At 47.4% G+C, this 13992-nt stretch overlaps 1 protein-coding gene across 1 annotated transcript in view; it reads right to left on the bottom strand.

Moving 5' to 3' along the window:
• LOC308148568 (cell adhesion molecule DSCAM-like) overlaps positions 1–13236 on the bottom strand; it is a gene marked incomplete at both ends in the record, with an annotated part of 93517 nt that extends 80281 nt beyond the window's left edge. Inside the window, one exon of the mRNA XM_080522043.1 lies at positions 13194–13236. Coding sequence (XP_080378169.1) covers positions 13194–13236 — 43 coding nt within the window. The remainder of the gene's footprint in view (positions 1–13193) is intronic.
• Positions 13237–13992: the final 756 nt, after the last annotated feature.

Here is a 13992-nt window from a genome sequence, read left to right as displayed (position 1 = left end):
TTTTCCAAATCAGCAGCGCGCAATTTGCCCTCATGAATAATGTTGCAGCTGCTGCGTTAAAAAAACAAAACAAAACACTGATCCCCTCCTCTGATGTCGACTCTGTGAAGGAGGCGGGTGTGGGGGGGGGGGGGTGGTAGGGGGTGGCACCTCAGGGGGGGGGGGGGGGGTCCGAGTATGTGAATTTGCACATTTGCCTACACCGCCGGTTACTTTGAAGAACCTAATCAGTTACATCACCTGGACAAATAGTGCAAATTGACGGCGGCAGTGAGGGAAATATAATAGAGGGAAGGGCTGCGGAGTAATAACGGCAGAAATGCCTCCTCTGTGGGTGAGTAAACAAACTGAGCTGCTGCTGCTGCTGCTAATATGCACAAGAGCATCAGCGGTGTGGGGGGGGGGGGGGGGGGTGGGGGGAAAAGCAAGTACATGAGACGTCCATGATGCTCCATTATCTGCTACAGTGATGCAGCTTCTAATATTAACGCTCATTATCACCAACGCTCACCTGCTATTAGATCAAAGTGTTACGTCACGTCAAACTTTCGCCTTTCAAACTCAAACCACCGACCTCCAACATGACACTGCGATGAATACGGACGCGTCGGGCCGATTTCCCTCGGAGCTGCAATATTGAATCAAATTCGAAAATAATATGTAAAGTCCTTCGTGGTGGAATCGACAGTTAAATCACGTTGGAATTTTTGTGTCAAACAAAAAAGGCCCACGGGGCAAAACCGGCCTTCCAGAGGCTCCAGCAAAACCATTTCATTTCAATTCTGACTTGTGCGTGAATTATGCAAAAGTATGAAATAATGGACACCCTAAAAAAAAACGTTGGGGAAAACAACTCTGTCCTCATTGGAGACACTATTTAGGGCCCGTTTACACTGGGATTTTAAGTGAAAATGCAAATCTTTCGTTTCCACGACAACGGCACTAGACACAACTGAAAAAGCAACTTTTTGGAAACGGCCGACAAAGTGCAACTTTTTGAAAACGCTCAGGCTCTGTCGCCGTGTCGACGGCCGAAACGCTGCTACGCAAATATTTCTTCTGCACATGCTCAGTAGAGACAATAAGAACAACGTTTCCTCCCGAGTGTCGTGACTCCATATTCTCCTGGGACTTTTATTTTGACAGTCACTGTAATAACGATCCAACTTCATCGTCTGTCCATAGGAAAGTCATCGTTAATGTTTATGGCGTGTTGTTCTCTGCGTACATACGAGTTTGAGGCTTCATTCCAAAAACAAGCAACAGCAGCCACTAGTGGCCCAACAGGAAAACAACGTCGTTTTTAGCGACTTTGCTCGTTTTCAAAACGTTGCCGTGTAAATGCAAAACTTTTCCGAAACAAAAAAAAAATAATGCAAAAACGATGCATTTTTACTCCGAAACATGCAGAACAACTATTTCCTATGGCCACAGTGTGTTTCCAAGATCCGCGAGACGTTTTTTTGAAAAAAGTCGTTGTCCATTTCCGTGTAAACAAACAATCGTATTGAGGATGTTGTCGTGTAAACGTAAAACTTTTCTCAAACGAAAACGCCACAGCAGCAAAACCTCATGTACACAAACAAGTATTCTGAATTAAAGACTTTTTAAAATGCATTTCGTTGCTTCGCGCCGGCGTCTGAGCCGCCATCTGCAACCCCCACCCTCCAATCACCCCCCCCCCCCCCCCCCAACCCCCCCCATCTCCTACACACTGATTATCACTAAGCACCTCGTACCACCCCCATGCAAATAATCCAAACTACCCCTTGAAGCAAATGAGATACGACAGGCCGATGAGTGGGCTCGAGAGCGTTTGTTTGTTTTATTTCTATCATCTGGTCTCGGTGCCGAGTTCAGAAACCAGTAATTGTAGCCAGTCCTCCATATTGACCGACTGGATTAGTAAAAAATATACAATAAAAAAAAAAAATCATGACGCGAGCGCAGACGACACACCGCCAGAGCCCCGCCGGCGACTTTACTCAACAAGACGCTGGAGTGCACTTTCAAAAAGTGAGGACTTGTCGCTGGGAGTTTTTTTTTTTTTTTTCCATCTCTGAACGGTCGGTGAAGTGCTTGATTCGAATTCGTTGTGTGATGCAGCCCAGCGCAGCTTTTTTAGAGGGCGGAAGAGCCGCGGTGCTTCTGTTTCGGTGAAATAATCAAATAAAAAAAATCCTCCCACCTGTGCTTGCTATGCTGTCAAGTACAATTGTGAGAGAGGGAGAGAGAGAGAGAGAGAGAGAGAGAGAGAGAGAGAGAGAGAGAGAGGACCTCAGGTGAGCTCAGGAGGAGGACATTAAACCCAGCAGGGGGGAGGAACGGGGAGATTAGCTGGAGGACGAAGGCTGACAGCTTGGAGATCATCTCGTGCTTACACCGCAAGCATAGAGCCGCAGCACATAGAATTTCTTGAGGAGGCAGTGAAGAGACACCCCCCCTCCCCCTCCCCCATTCCCCCCCCCCCCAGGGTGGGAAACGTTTACTTCCGCATTATGTTCATGAAGTCCGACGCAACAACTCCGGACCGAAGCACCGGCGTGTTTGTGGAACTGATCTGGAAGCCGCCGGCTTACGTAACAGACGCTTCGCCGCGGGATTAGAATTCGCTTAAAATAAAAGCGTCCGTCTATTTGCAGAGTCCCGAGTGCTAAAACGCCGCGTCGGCATTAGCCTGCATGCAACAGATGCATGAATTTACTGTGTGACGATGTGGGGGAAAAAAAATCGACATTTAACAACCGGTTGAACTCGATTATAGATATGAGCATTCATGCTAGGTCATAACTTACGCCGGATAAAAGTTTTGATGAAAATGTAACGCTTCAGTATTTCAACCGACACGACGGATCTTCAACCAAACTTGTTTATCCGAGGCCTCGTTCACACCACCGAGTGGAAACGCAGCGTTTTTCCTCAGCAGGAAAAGTTTCCATTGAAACGACAGAAACTCGAATAATGTAGTTTTCACGTCGGGCCACTAGTGGGCCTAAAGCCTGAATCTGATATCGTCAACCTGCAGGTATTCTTTATTACTTTTTGTATTATTTCTACATTTAAACGTGAAAAAAATGACCAGAAAATTATTTAACTGTTCATTTTTGTTGTTGTTGTTGTTGTTGTTTTCCTGCCGTGTCCTCATCTTCGGTTTGATTTGTTTTTATTCGACAGTTTCACAGAATGTCATGCGGCCGAAGAAACACGAGCGTTGATAACATTATTATATTATATAATAACGTAACGTGCAGAATTAGCAGGTTGCATTTAAAATCACCTGCATCAGAAAACGAAATCGCTGGACGTGAGCGTGGCCGCGGAGCTACGTCGGTTCGATTCCCCAGAGGGGAGGGGGGGGTGGTGGTGGGGTTGGGGCGGTGGGGAGGGAGGGGGGGGGGGGGGGGGGGTTGAGCGGCTGCCATTTGCAAGGGGGAGAAACAAAGAGGCGAAATAAGCTGGCGGTTGACAGCGGAGGGCAACTCAAAGTCCCGGGGGGTTAAATGGGATTGTGGGTCAGATGACTAGACGTGGTCGCCTTTTTTTTTTTTTTTTTTTTCCCCGCTCGCAGCCGTCGTCGTCCTCTTGTGCCTCGGAAAAATCCCCCCCCCCCCCCCCCACCCTCCATTTCCCTCTGAGGAAACAGTCTTTCCTCTTCCAGTCAATCAGCGTATTTATTTTTTCCTCTCGTATTTTTTCCTTCGTCCGACGTCACATCAACTCTTCAATCCGGAAGGTATGAGTATGAATCCCCCCCCCCCCACCCCCCCACCCCCTTCCTGCAAAGACACTACGAAGCCTAAGCTAATCATCATGAATCCCCCCCCCCCCCCTCGCCCCCCCCGCCCGCGACCCACACCGCTATAAATCACCCTGATGGATACACTATCAATTGAGAGGAACAGAGACGGGGAAAATGGCAGCGATCTGCATTAGAGTCGCACTCAATCTGGGGGGGTGGAGGGGAAACGGGGGTGGGGGGGGGGGGGTCCATTAAAGCGTCACGTTGTTCCCCGTGATTACTCGACCACAGTACATCAAGAACCGCTGTTTCATCCGTGTTCGGTAACCGCTGCCGGCGGCGCGTCACGTCTCACCTTGTCCTGTACCTGGGTCTGTGTTCGGCAGCCTATGGCGACTAGGGGGGGGGGGGAGAGAAGAGGGGGGGGGGGTATGCAAACACTGGCAGGCGGCAGAATACACATCGCCGTATTCAGAGCGTTTAGTGCCCGGGATTAATCAAATTATAATTTAATCATCTGATCAAACAGCAATTAGCATAATCACTTCTGGGGAAGGCCTGATAGAGAGGGAGCCTGGGGGGGGGTAATGGGGGGGGGGGGGCTTTAATGAAACATTCGCCCCAATGTTTGAAAATGTTACACATTTCGGGGGCGAGCGGAGCGCGGCTGGACTCGGAATGCTAATCAGCGCGGTTTGGTTCTGCCTAATGAACACGTCAGCCACGGGGGGAGGAATTTGCCAGCGAGGTCCTGATTTAATGTTTTTTTTTTTTTTTTTTTCCCTCCCTCCTCCTCGCTGATGGCCTTTTTTTTTTTTTTTTTTACAGCTCAGCGTTCCCTCACAAGATTTCCATTGTGACTCGGAACATTACATGTGAGTTTGTTTGTTTGTTTGTTTTTTTCAAAATCACTTGACGTGGCTCATTAGTGGAAAACAAACCTGTTCCTTCAACTCCCACCGTCCACAGATCGTTTGTTTTCTTTAACCCATCGACTAAACACGAATAATATCCAGTGATAATACACACGCGACTGCGGAAAACTGGTTCATTATGGTGATTTTAAAGACTGTAGATCGTCTAATGTGCTTGTTCTTGGCCTGTGGGGGGAAAACGACACGAGACACCGGGAGAACGTGAAAAACTCGTTCTGCGAGGCGACTCACTAATAAAACACCGTTCTGCAGTATCATACGGTTAAATATCAATATTCCATCAATCAAAATCACATTTTAAGTCTATAATCCAGATTGTTGGTGATCTCTTGGTCACTTTTATCACTGATTTTGATTAAAAACCCCAAAAATGTGCGACTCTCTAAAAATCATTTTGAAGATATTAGATTATATATATTACTAATTGGCTAATATTGAAATTGCAAAGTGCAAAAAAGGTTTCAAATCAAGTTAAATAAAAATGTCCATAAATTACCATGAAAAAAAAATTGCGTTTCAATCTGAGCTCTTAAAAAAAACAACTCACAGTTTGACTTAAGTAGTGAAGTAGAAAAGTAACTAGAAACTAGTAACGGCACAAAATGACAGTTTTCTTTTTTCTTTTTTAAACAGCGCCACACATTTTTACCAACTTTCTTGTTAAAAGGTGCGATTTAAATATCCGATCCGTGATTTTGCACCAAATAGAGCAGAACTTGATCTTTCTTGTCCGCCTCCTTCCATCTGGTAATTCATGAACTTTGATCACTTCCTGGTCATTTACTAAAAAAAAAAAAAAAAAAAGCTTAAAGTTCTCAGTGTTGGACTATAAAGAACCAGCTTCTATATTTGATTTCACGCCATTGATCAAGGCGAACACGACCAGAATATGACGTGGAACTACATTTCTTCTTGACATATTAGCCTCCTCATTTGGCTTTACAAACATCCCTCCATCATCTCGCCGCGAGACGCCGTTCCCAGCAAACGTAATGAGGTTTCTGTGTCACTGTGATTTAGTCGCCGGCGGCGCTCCCGCTCGGGGAGACGCACGCGCTCGCCGTGGACACGTAGGAGCCGCTCTCGCTCCCCCCCCCCCTGCGGGGAAAAGGTCCCTGCAGGGGTTGTTTGGCAACGGCCGTGCGACCGCCGCGTTCACGCGGGGAAAACGTCCGCGGCCGCCGCCGCCGTATCGCCAAAACGCCGTTCGGAGGCGCGTCTCCAAGCCAAACGACGTGCACTTGTTGTTGGATACCGACCTGCAGGCAAGGGTGGGGTGGGTGGGGGGTTCTTATTGCTTTCACCAGCGGAGGCTTCATGCACAAGGGGCCAGTGTTGCCATGGCGACCATAGTAAACACTTGCTTCACACCCGACAACGGCCACGGTGGAGTTGGAAGCTCAACTCGTGCATGAAAGGATTGTTGCCGAGTGTTTCTGGGGGATGATCTGTCCGATCTCGAGTCGCTAGAGCCGCCACGGATTTGTTTGAATATTTGAATATAAATATCAACCGTATTTAATCCGACGAGCAAATTGTGAGTTTTATATGTTCGTCCAGGACCGGATTATATAAACCGTAATGACGACACATAGAGCCGATAATGAAACTAAAGTATTGAAACTTACAAAAAAAACAACCTTAATGGTTCAGATTATTTTTGCAAAACTGGACAAAAATGAGAGCAGTTGCATGAATTTAGTTTCGACATTTAGTTTTGAGTGTCGTCCATCGGAATATTCTTATGCTCGGTGCAAAAACCTTGGAAATAATGAAAAACTTGCTCCATATTAAAGGTTTATGTCGTTTAGCCCCGCCCCCTTCTTTCCATCAACCAATCACTGCAGAGCACAGCTGACTGACGGGTTTAGCACCCGTTTACACAACATTCACATTTCAAGTAAAAACGCATGGTTTTTTTTGTTTTGTTTTTTGCATTTTTGTTTCACAGAAGTTTCGCATCAACGTTTTGGAAACGATGTCCATTTCCACGGAAACGGCAGAAACGCTGAAAACCATGTCGTTTTCCTGTTTGGAAAACTGTTGTTGTTTCAGAAAAAATGCATTTCAGAAACGGATGCGGCTTTTTTTTTTTTTTTCAAAAAGTTGCGTTTTCAGCGGCTCCGAGCGCTGTCGTCTTATTAACGGACGCCAAAGACGCCTTTCCGTTTTGTAAATACCAGCAAAATGTTGCTTTTGTGACATTTTCACTGCATCTCATTTAAAAAAATGAATAAAAAAAAAGATATTCTTGTTCTTTATTAGCATTTATCCTCGAAAACCTTCAATTCGGTTTGAACACGTGCCAGTTTGTGGATTAATTTCCCTGGTCTGACTGACCACGGCTGCAGAACCGTGACCTCACATCCTCTCTCCAGCGCTCCTTTCTCTTCCAGGTTGACGTTGGAAATCCCGAAAGCAAACAGAGGGAAAAGCGCTTTAGCGATCTTTGTTTAGAAAACTTAGCCACTACCTGGCCGGCACAAGCATTAACCCACTGCCCCATTTTCTTAATGGAAGCCTACAGACACAAACAACACGACTAATTGGCACCTTGTTATGTCACTGGTGTCGCTGGAGACGCTCACGCACACGTAAACATCGCCGTCACACCAAGAAACGCTTCCGTCTCGTCGTACAAGAGATTTCAGGAAGCGTAAAATGCAATATTTGTTTTTTTCTGGTTGAAAAGGTGCTTTAAAAAAAAAAAAATCAGTTTTCTAATGGGAAATCAACAAAAACTGACCGCTTGATTAGTCTTAATATTACAGAAATGTACTTGTATTCCTGTTCATACAATCAAATTAAACTCATAACTCCCGAACAGGGAGCGTCTTGTAATTTCAGCCCCGCTCAAACGTCACTTGTTGAACATTTCGAGCAACGATCGGGGAAATAAAGGAAACGAAACGCGTCTTGTAATCTCACTGCAGCGAGACGTGAGTGAGGCGGGAAGTTCATTAGGCTGAACCGTTAAAAACAGAAATTGTTCAGCAGACGAATGTCAGAATTAAAAGGTACGGACTCATTTTTATCCCCCAATTGAAAAAAAACGGAAAAATGTCTAGTTTGGGTGGGGGGTGTTTGGGGGCCAGCGGCAACTATTTCAAAAAATGCTCCGGCTCTCGTCTCCGTGGAAACGGGATAAAACGCAAACCGAACGGCAGAAGGTTTATATATATATATATATATATTTAGTCGATCCGTCACGTTTTTGAGATCAACGGTGTGAGCGTTTCTGCCGTTTCCATGGAAACCGCCGTCGTTTTCAAAACGTTGCCGCGTAAATGCGAAACATTTTACGAATGCAAAACGTTTAAAAAAAGAAAAAACGTGGACATTTTAAGCGTAAACGGAAGATTCACGATTCACGCTTGTAACATTTCCTCGGCCGACTCGTTAATATCCGATCTCTTCTTCTTTTTTTTTTGTGAAAGTCTCCTAATGGCCTTTTGTATCATTTGACTCTCCTGATTGAAGAGTTTTTTTTTTTCCCACCATTTGACCTTATTAAATTCAACTTCACTTTTTTTTGCTGACATTTAATAAATCCCGGCGTCGGCGTTCAGGTACGTTTTCCCATTAATAGTCTCAAACCAGTACAAACGGAACTCGGCGGATATTTACCCGACACGCGAGCGTCAACCGGACAACGAGCATCTCGCCCGATATGGGTGACGATGGCGTGGAATGGACTTTTTTTCTTTTTTCCTCGGACTGTTTATGAGCTCCCTCCCTCCTTAACCCCCCCCCCCCCAACCACCGCCTGCGATTCCTCCTCTTCCTCCGCCTCGCTGCACACCATCATCTCCTTAAGCATTCTGGTCTGGGTTAAATGAAACCTTTAACAGTTCAATGTGCATCCATTAGCATATGCTTGAGCCGACTCACAGCCCCGCCGAGGCGGAGGAGGGACGGAAGGGGAAGAAGAAGAAGAAGAAGAAGAAGAAGAAGAAGAAGAAGAAGAAAAACCTTGACCTGATGGAACTGACAAATCCCGGAGTGATTAGCGAGTCCGCGGAAACAGCAAGTCACTAATACCTTCTAATATTACACCTCGTGCACGGTTGAAATAAAAGACGGAAGAGTTTCAAACGACTCCAGATCTAAAAAAAAAAAAAAAAAAAAACGCTCCGCGAACGCGAGATAAATCAGAAACCAGGTGTATTAAATCCAGGACGCGTCACATGGACGTCAAAGAAATCCAGACCGAACGCCCGACGGGTTCCCGGGAGGGGCGTCGGCCCCGCGCTGCCGCTAGCCTACATCGCCTCGACTGGTGCGCCGTCCTCCATATCCGAGCTGACGGATGTAAACCAAAAGACGCGAGACGGAGCAGACCCAGTCCCCCCCACCCCACTGGCCCCACCGTGACCTCCAAACGCCGTGGAAACGCTGGAGACGTTCCATTTCTGAGCCGAAACCTCGGATTGGGAGCTTCGCGCTTCTTGAGTTTCTCGGTTGATCCGGTCCGGGTTTTCGCGCGACTCACCTCCGGACCGTCGTGTTGCCGTGTGAACGCTCCGGTTCAAACGAGCCCGATTTACACCGAATTAACTTTTCTGATTGGCGGAAGTATATATATTAAAAAAAAAGGGAGGAATCGGGGGAGGAAGTCGACGTTTCCGTGAGCGACTTGATCCACATCGTGAGCGACGTCGGCGGCGGCTACGATAATCAGCAGGATGCAAGATCACAGACACACTTCAGTTTTACTAAACGACAAAACGACTTTGCGGGTTTTCAACTGTTAACTTTGTCTCCATTCTGCTGCAATGCGACGAATTCGAACGGATTTTCAACACATGGAACTTCCAATCAGCTGCAGAAATAAAACGAATTGAATAGAAGCTTCAGCAAATCGTTGCCAAGTTTTAACCACCCAAAAACAATTAAAAGTTCAATAGAAACGACAACTACCAGTTTCTATCGTTGTTCTAGTTTCAATCTAACCAACATTCTCAACTCTAAACAGCCACAAAGACGTGTTTCTGTAAAGCGCCGGCTCAGTTTGCGGCCCGGCGACTCGTCGTCACGGAGAGAAAACAAGTGGAACGTGTTCCTGCTGGAGGTTCTGCTGGATTGATCCCGGAGCTCATTTTAATGAATTTAAGTGACGAAAGAACGCAAATATTTTGCCTTTGGAGAATCCGGCCGTGGCTTGGAGGACCTGAAAGCCCCGGCATGGAGGATGAAGTGTGCAAAACTTGTCCTAAATTCTAATGACAGCCCCCCCAACCCTCCCCCCCCTCACCCCTCCCCCCCTCCACCCCCCCGTCCTCCCCGAGGCCGACTGATTTTAACCTCTGTCCTCAGTGTGCTTAATACCCAAGCCTTGGATCCAGTCTGTTGACGGGCAGACACTCGGATGACCTGCTGTTTTTGTTTTTCTGTTTTTCTTTCTTTTTTAATCTTTGACGTTCTGACAAACCGTCCGTCGCTCGGCGCCGCCGGCCTGCGATGACGCGAGCCCCCCCCCCCCCCATTAATCACGTTTGATAACATGATTAAGTCACCTCGAAAATGCTTATGTTTTAATAAGCGGCGCTACACCGCCCCCCCCCCCCCCCCCCCACCACCACCACACCACCACCTCCACCTCCACCGCCATTATAAGCTGAAAGCTAAAAATACACACACACACACCGAGTGAAACTAAGAGCCAATTGCGGAGCTCCGCCGTATATTTACACAGCTTATTAGTGTCCAATTGAGCATGTGTCAGATTCTCTCCCCCCCTCTGGCGTAGCCAAGCAAAAAAAAAAAAAAAAAACCAACATTATGCCATTTCCTCCACAATTTGATCTCTTCATAACTGGGAAACGTTGTTTCCTCCTCCATTTGGGTTTTTAATAGACACTTTTGGGAGAGCACTTTCTCAAGCACCGCTGGGACTGAGCTCCACGGCAGGTTTCACTCCACGGCGGGTTGTTTATATCCGCCGCCGCTCTGCAAATGCAGCTGACGGTGCAGGAGGTGGAGGCGCCGCTTGTAGATTTACCAGCCGGACGGCTGGAGCTGGAGATTATTTATCTGTCGCCCCCCCTACCCCTAAAAAAACCCCCCCGACCCGATTCCAGTTCCGGTGACGGGACCTGAACTGAAGCCCGAAGCCCCCCCCCCCGAGCAGCACCAACTCCTCCTCCACCACCACCACCTCCACCCCCCGGGTCGCCATAGAGACAACCTCAGCCTGCGTCGGACCACAAAACCTCCGTTGCAGGACGCTGCGGAAACGAGCCGGGCCGTTCGCTCAAACCTCCGTTCCGCGATCGCCAACCGTCTGATATCAACAATCACCCCCCCCCCCCCCCTTCCTCCTCCTCCCACCTCCCCCCCCTCCTCCTCCTCCTCCTCCTCCTCTTCTTCTTTAAATTCAGCCTACAGTCCATTTATCCCCCGGATACAAAGAGACGACTGTCATAACGCACACTGGGCCGTTCCCGGCAAACGACGGCGGAATCAATGGGAAGGAGGTCGTGTCAAACGGTCCGAGTGGCACCGCGGCGCGGCGCGGCGCGGTGCGGCGCGGAGCTCGCGGCGGCTACACACGTAGCATTCATCCTCAATTACTGTTTGCTGCCATTCAAAGTTTCCATGTAGATGTCTGTAGCAGCAGCCATTTTGCAACGCCAAAGAGACTGGGTTGTGGGGGGGTGGGGGGGAGGGGTTGGGGTGTGTGTGTGTGGGGGGGGGGGGGGGGGGGGGGGTGGGGGGGGGCGGCGTTCACAAGCAAAGCAATGGATCGTGCTCAGAAAACACGTATCGGACTGGGAGAAATCCGAAACGAACATCGGCAACCTTTTCTTTTTTTTCCCTTCTTGTTTTATATCGCCCTGCCGTGCTCTCGCTCCGTCCCCCCCCCCCTCCTATAAATACCCCCCCCCCCCCCACACCTCCATTGAACCCTTCAGCTCGGCCACAAAATGGTTTTCCTGTCATCTTTGCTTGACGCATCGTCCTCCACTCGCGGCTCGACGTCGTGTCCACGTTCTGGATTCCTTTAACCACTCCGCTCCCGCTCACCTTTCCATCCATAATCAAAATTGACCCCACCCCTCCACCCCTCCACCCCTCCCACGGTTTGCTTTTTCGAGCCGATTTCTGCCCCCCCCCCCACCACCCCTCTATCTACCCCACAGCCCCTTGTCCTCCTCGCTGCACCCCCCCATTCGCTGTAAAAATATATACACAATCAGTCGCCCTCAGTCCAAGAAAAGACACAATTACAGCTTATCAAGGTTTCTTTGGAGGATTTCATTGTTCACAACTGAATCCTGATGCCTTTTTTTTTTTTTTTTTTTGATGTGCACTTGGGCAAGGGTGATAAGGGCTCGTCTCTCTCTCTTTTTTTTTTCTCTCTCCCCCCAATCCAAAATGACTCCATGTCTGTGCTTCTAATATGGCGGGTGCAATGCCGGAAAAAAAAAAAAAAAAGAGAAAAGAAGCACCAGCCAATCTCTTTAATCCTGTTTTCCAGAGCATACTTGAGAAATTTCACCAAAATTGTTTTTTTTTAAAAGCAAGAAAATGTAACCGTTATGTTTTGTGTTTGCATCAAATACTTAAAGATTAATTTAAAAAAAACAAAAAAACCTTCACTTTTGTTGCATGCAAGGAACGTATTGCAATTCCATCCCGTGGATTTCTTGGTTTTATGAGCAAATCTGCGAATGTTGTGACACAGAAAGCAGTTTTCTTCCATCTCTTGCAGCAAATATTGGCTTTATTTGAACGTAGCTCACATGTAGGTCTGAGATTACAGCCAAACATGCTGGACACACGAGATGGACATGCAAATGTGTGGCAGCAATTTGTTTTTGTTTTTGTTTTTTTACTTAAAAAGAACAGGACACATTTTTTTTTTTAAGTCTTACAGACAAAAGTGGATTTGAATGCTGCTGATGTGCACATGCAGCTTGTAGAGATGCAGGACTCGGTGCATTGAAATGCACCCAGACTGAGGCCCAGTGCAGTGTGATGACACAGAGGGAAGGAAAGAATCACTTATGGTGGCAAACGAGGATCAAACTAAATATTTGAGCGATTTGGGCATTGGATTTATTATTGAAAGATTGAAAAAAAATCTAAATAAAACCAAAAAAGTGCCTTATTCTCCATGCAGCAGGCTGCACCTTCCACTCCACCTCCTTTCTCTCTCTCTCTCTCTCGCTCTCTTTCTCTGTATTAAAGGTTCTTCTTAAATGTTTTGCATGCATTAGGAGCTTAGAGGCTTTCATACTTAAGCCTTGTGAAGGTTAGTGCGTTTGGAACACCAACCCAAACCACCAGCACCCAAAAAAAGCCCCACTGACAGGACATAGCAACAGCCTGCTCCTCAGGACGACACACACAATTAAATAAATATAGAAAACAAAAACAAAAAAACACACACAAAAAAAAAAGACATCATCGATCTTTCCAGCGTGCAAATGCGGACAGGAGTATTCTCAATACGATCTGCTGGGATAATTTAGCCTCAACTCGGAAGTTCGTCGTGCGCAAAATGCATCACTTACCATTCAAGATGCACTGGGAAAAGATAAGAGCCAATATCCACATGCCCCGCTCCGTTCAATATCCCAAGCTTATGCTTTTTTGCTTCTTCTCTCCCCCCCTGCGCGATCTTTCTTCGTATTTCTTCCTTTTATTTCTTCAACAAGTCAATAGCAACGAAAGGGGGAGGAAAAAAAAAAGGGGAGCTTGCAGATCTCGCTCTCTTCTCTCTCTCTCTCTCTCTCTCCTCTCTCTCTCACTCTCTCTCTCTCTCGCGCGCGCGCTCCCTCGCTCCCTCTCGATCCTTCACGTTGGGAAGAAGAAGATGAAGAGGAGGAGGTTCGAGCTTCTCCTTCCTGCTGCTGATTGTCTCCGGTGTACGATCCACAACTGTGCGCCTGTGTGCCACAGATCTGAGCGCACCGCGACGCACCGCGCAACGCGCAACGCACCGCGCAACGCACCGCACCGCACCACCGCACCACCGCGCGCCGGGCCTCAGTGCAGCCGTCCCCGGTGTCGGAGCTGCGCTGTGCGGGGATCATGAGGGAGCTGGGCTCGGTGCGCTCCGGTCCAGGTGAGCTGTGCCGCCGCCGCCGCCGCTGCTGCTGCTGCTGAGTCAGAGGCTGGAGACGCAGAGGACGACCTGCCTCGGCGCGCACAACTCCGCAACCACGCAAACCGAGAAAGATTGAAATAGAAAAAAAAAAAAAAAAAAAATGTTTTAAAAAATCCAAAAATGTGAATATTAAAAAAAAAATTGGAATCAACCCCCTTAAAAATATAATAATAGTAATAATTTAAAAAAAAGAAATTAGAGGT

The sequence above is a fragment of the Blennius ocellaris genome (genome assembly GCF_963422515.1).
Source record: "Blennius ocellaris genome assembly, contig: SCAFFOLD_135, whole genome shotgun sequence".
Taxonomy (NCBI): Eukaryota; Metazoa; Chordata; class Actinopteri; order Blenniiformes; family Blenniidae; genus Blennius; species Blennius ocellaris.
Note: the sequence above shows the minus strand (reverse complement) of the source record. Positions and strands in the feature narration are given on the sequence as shown.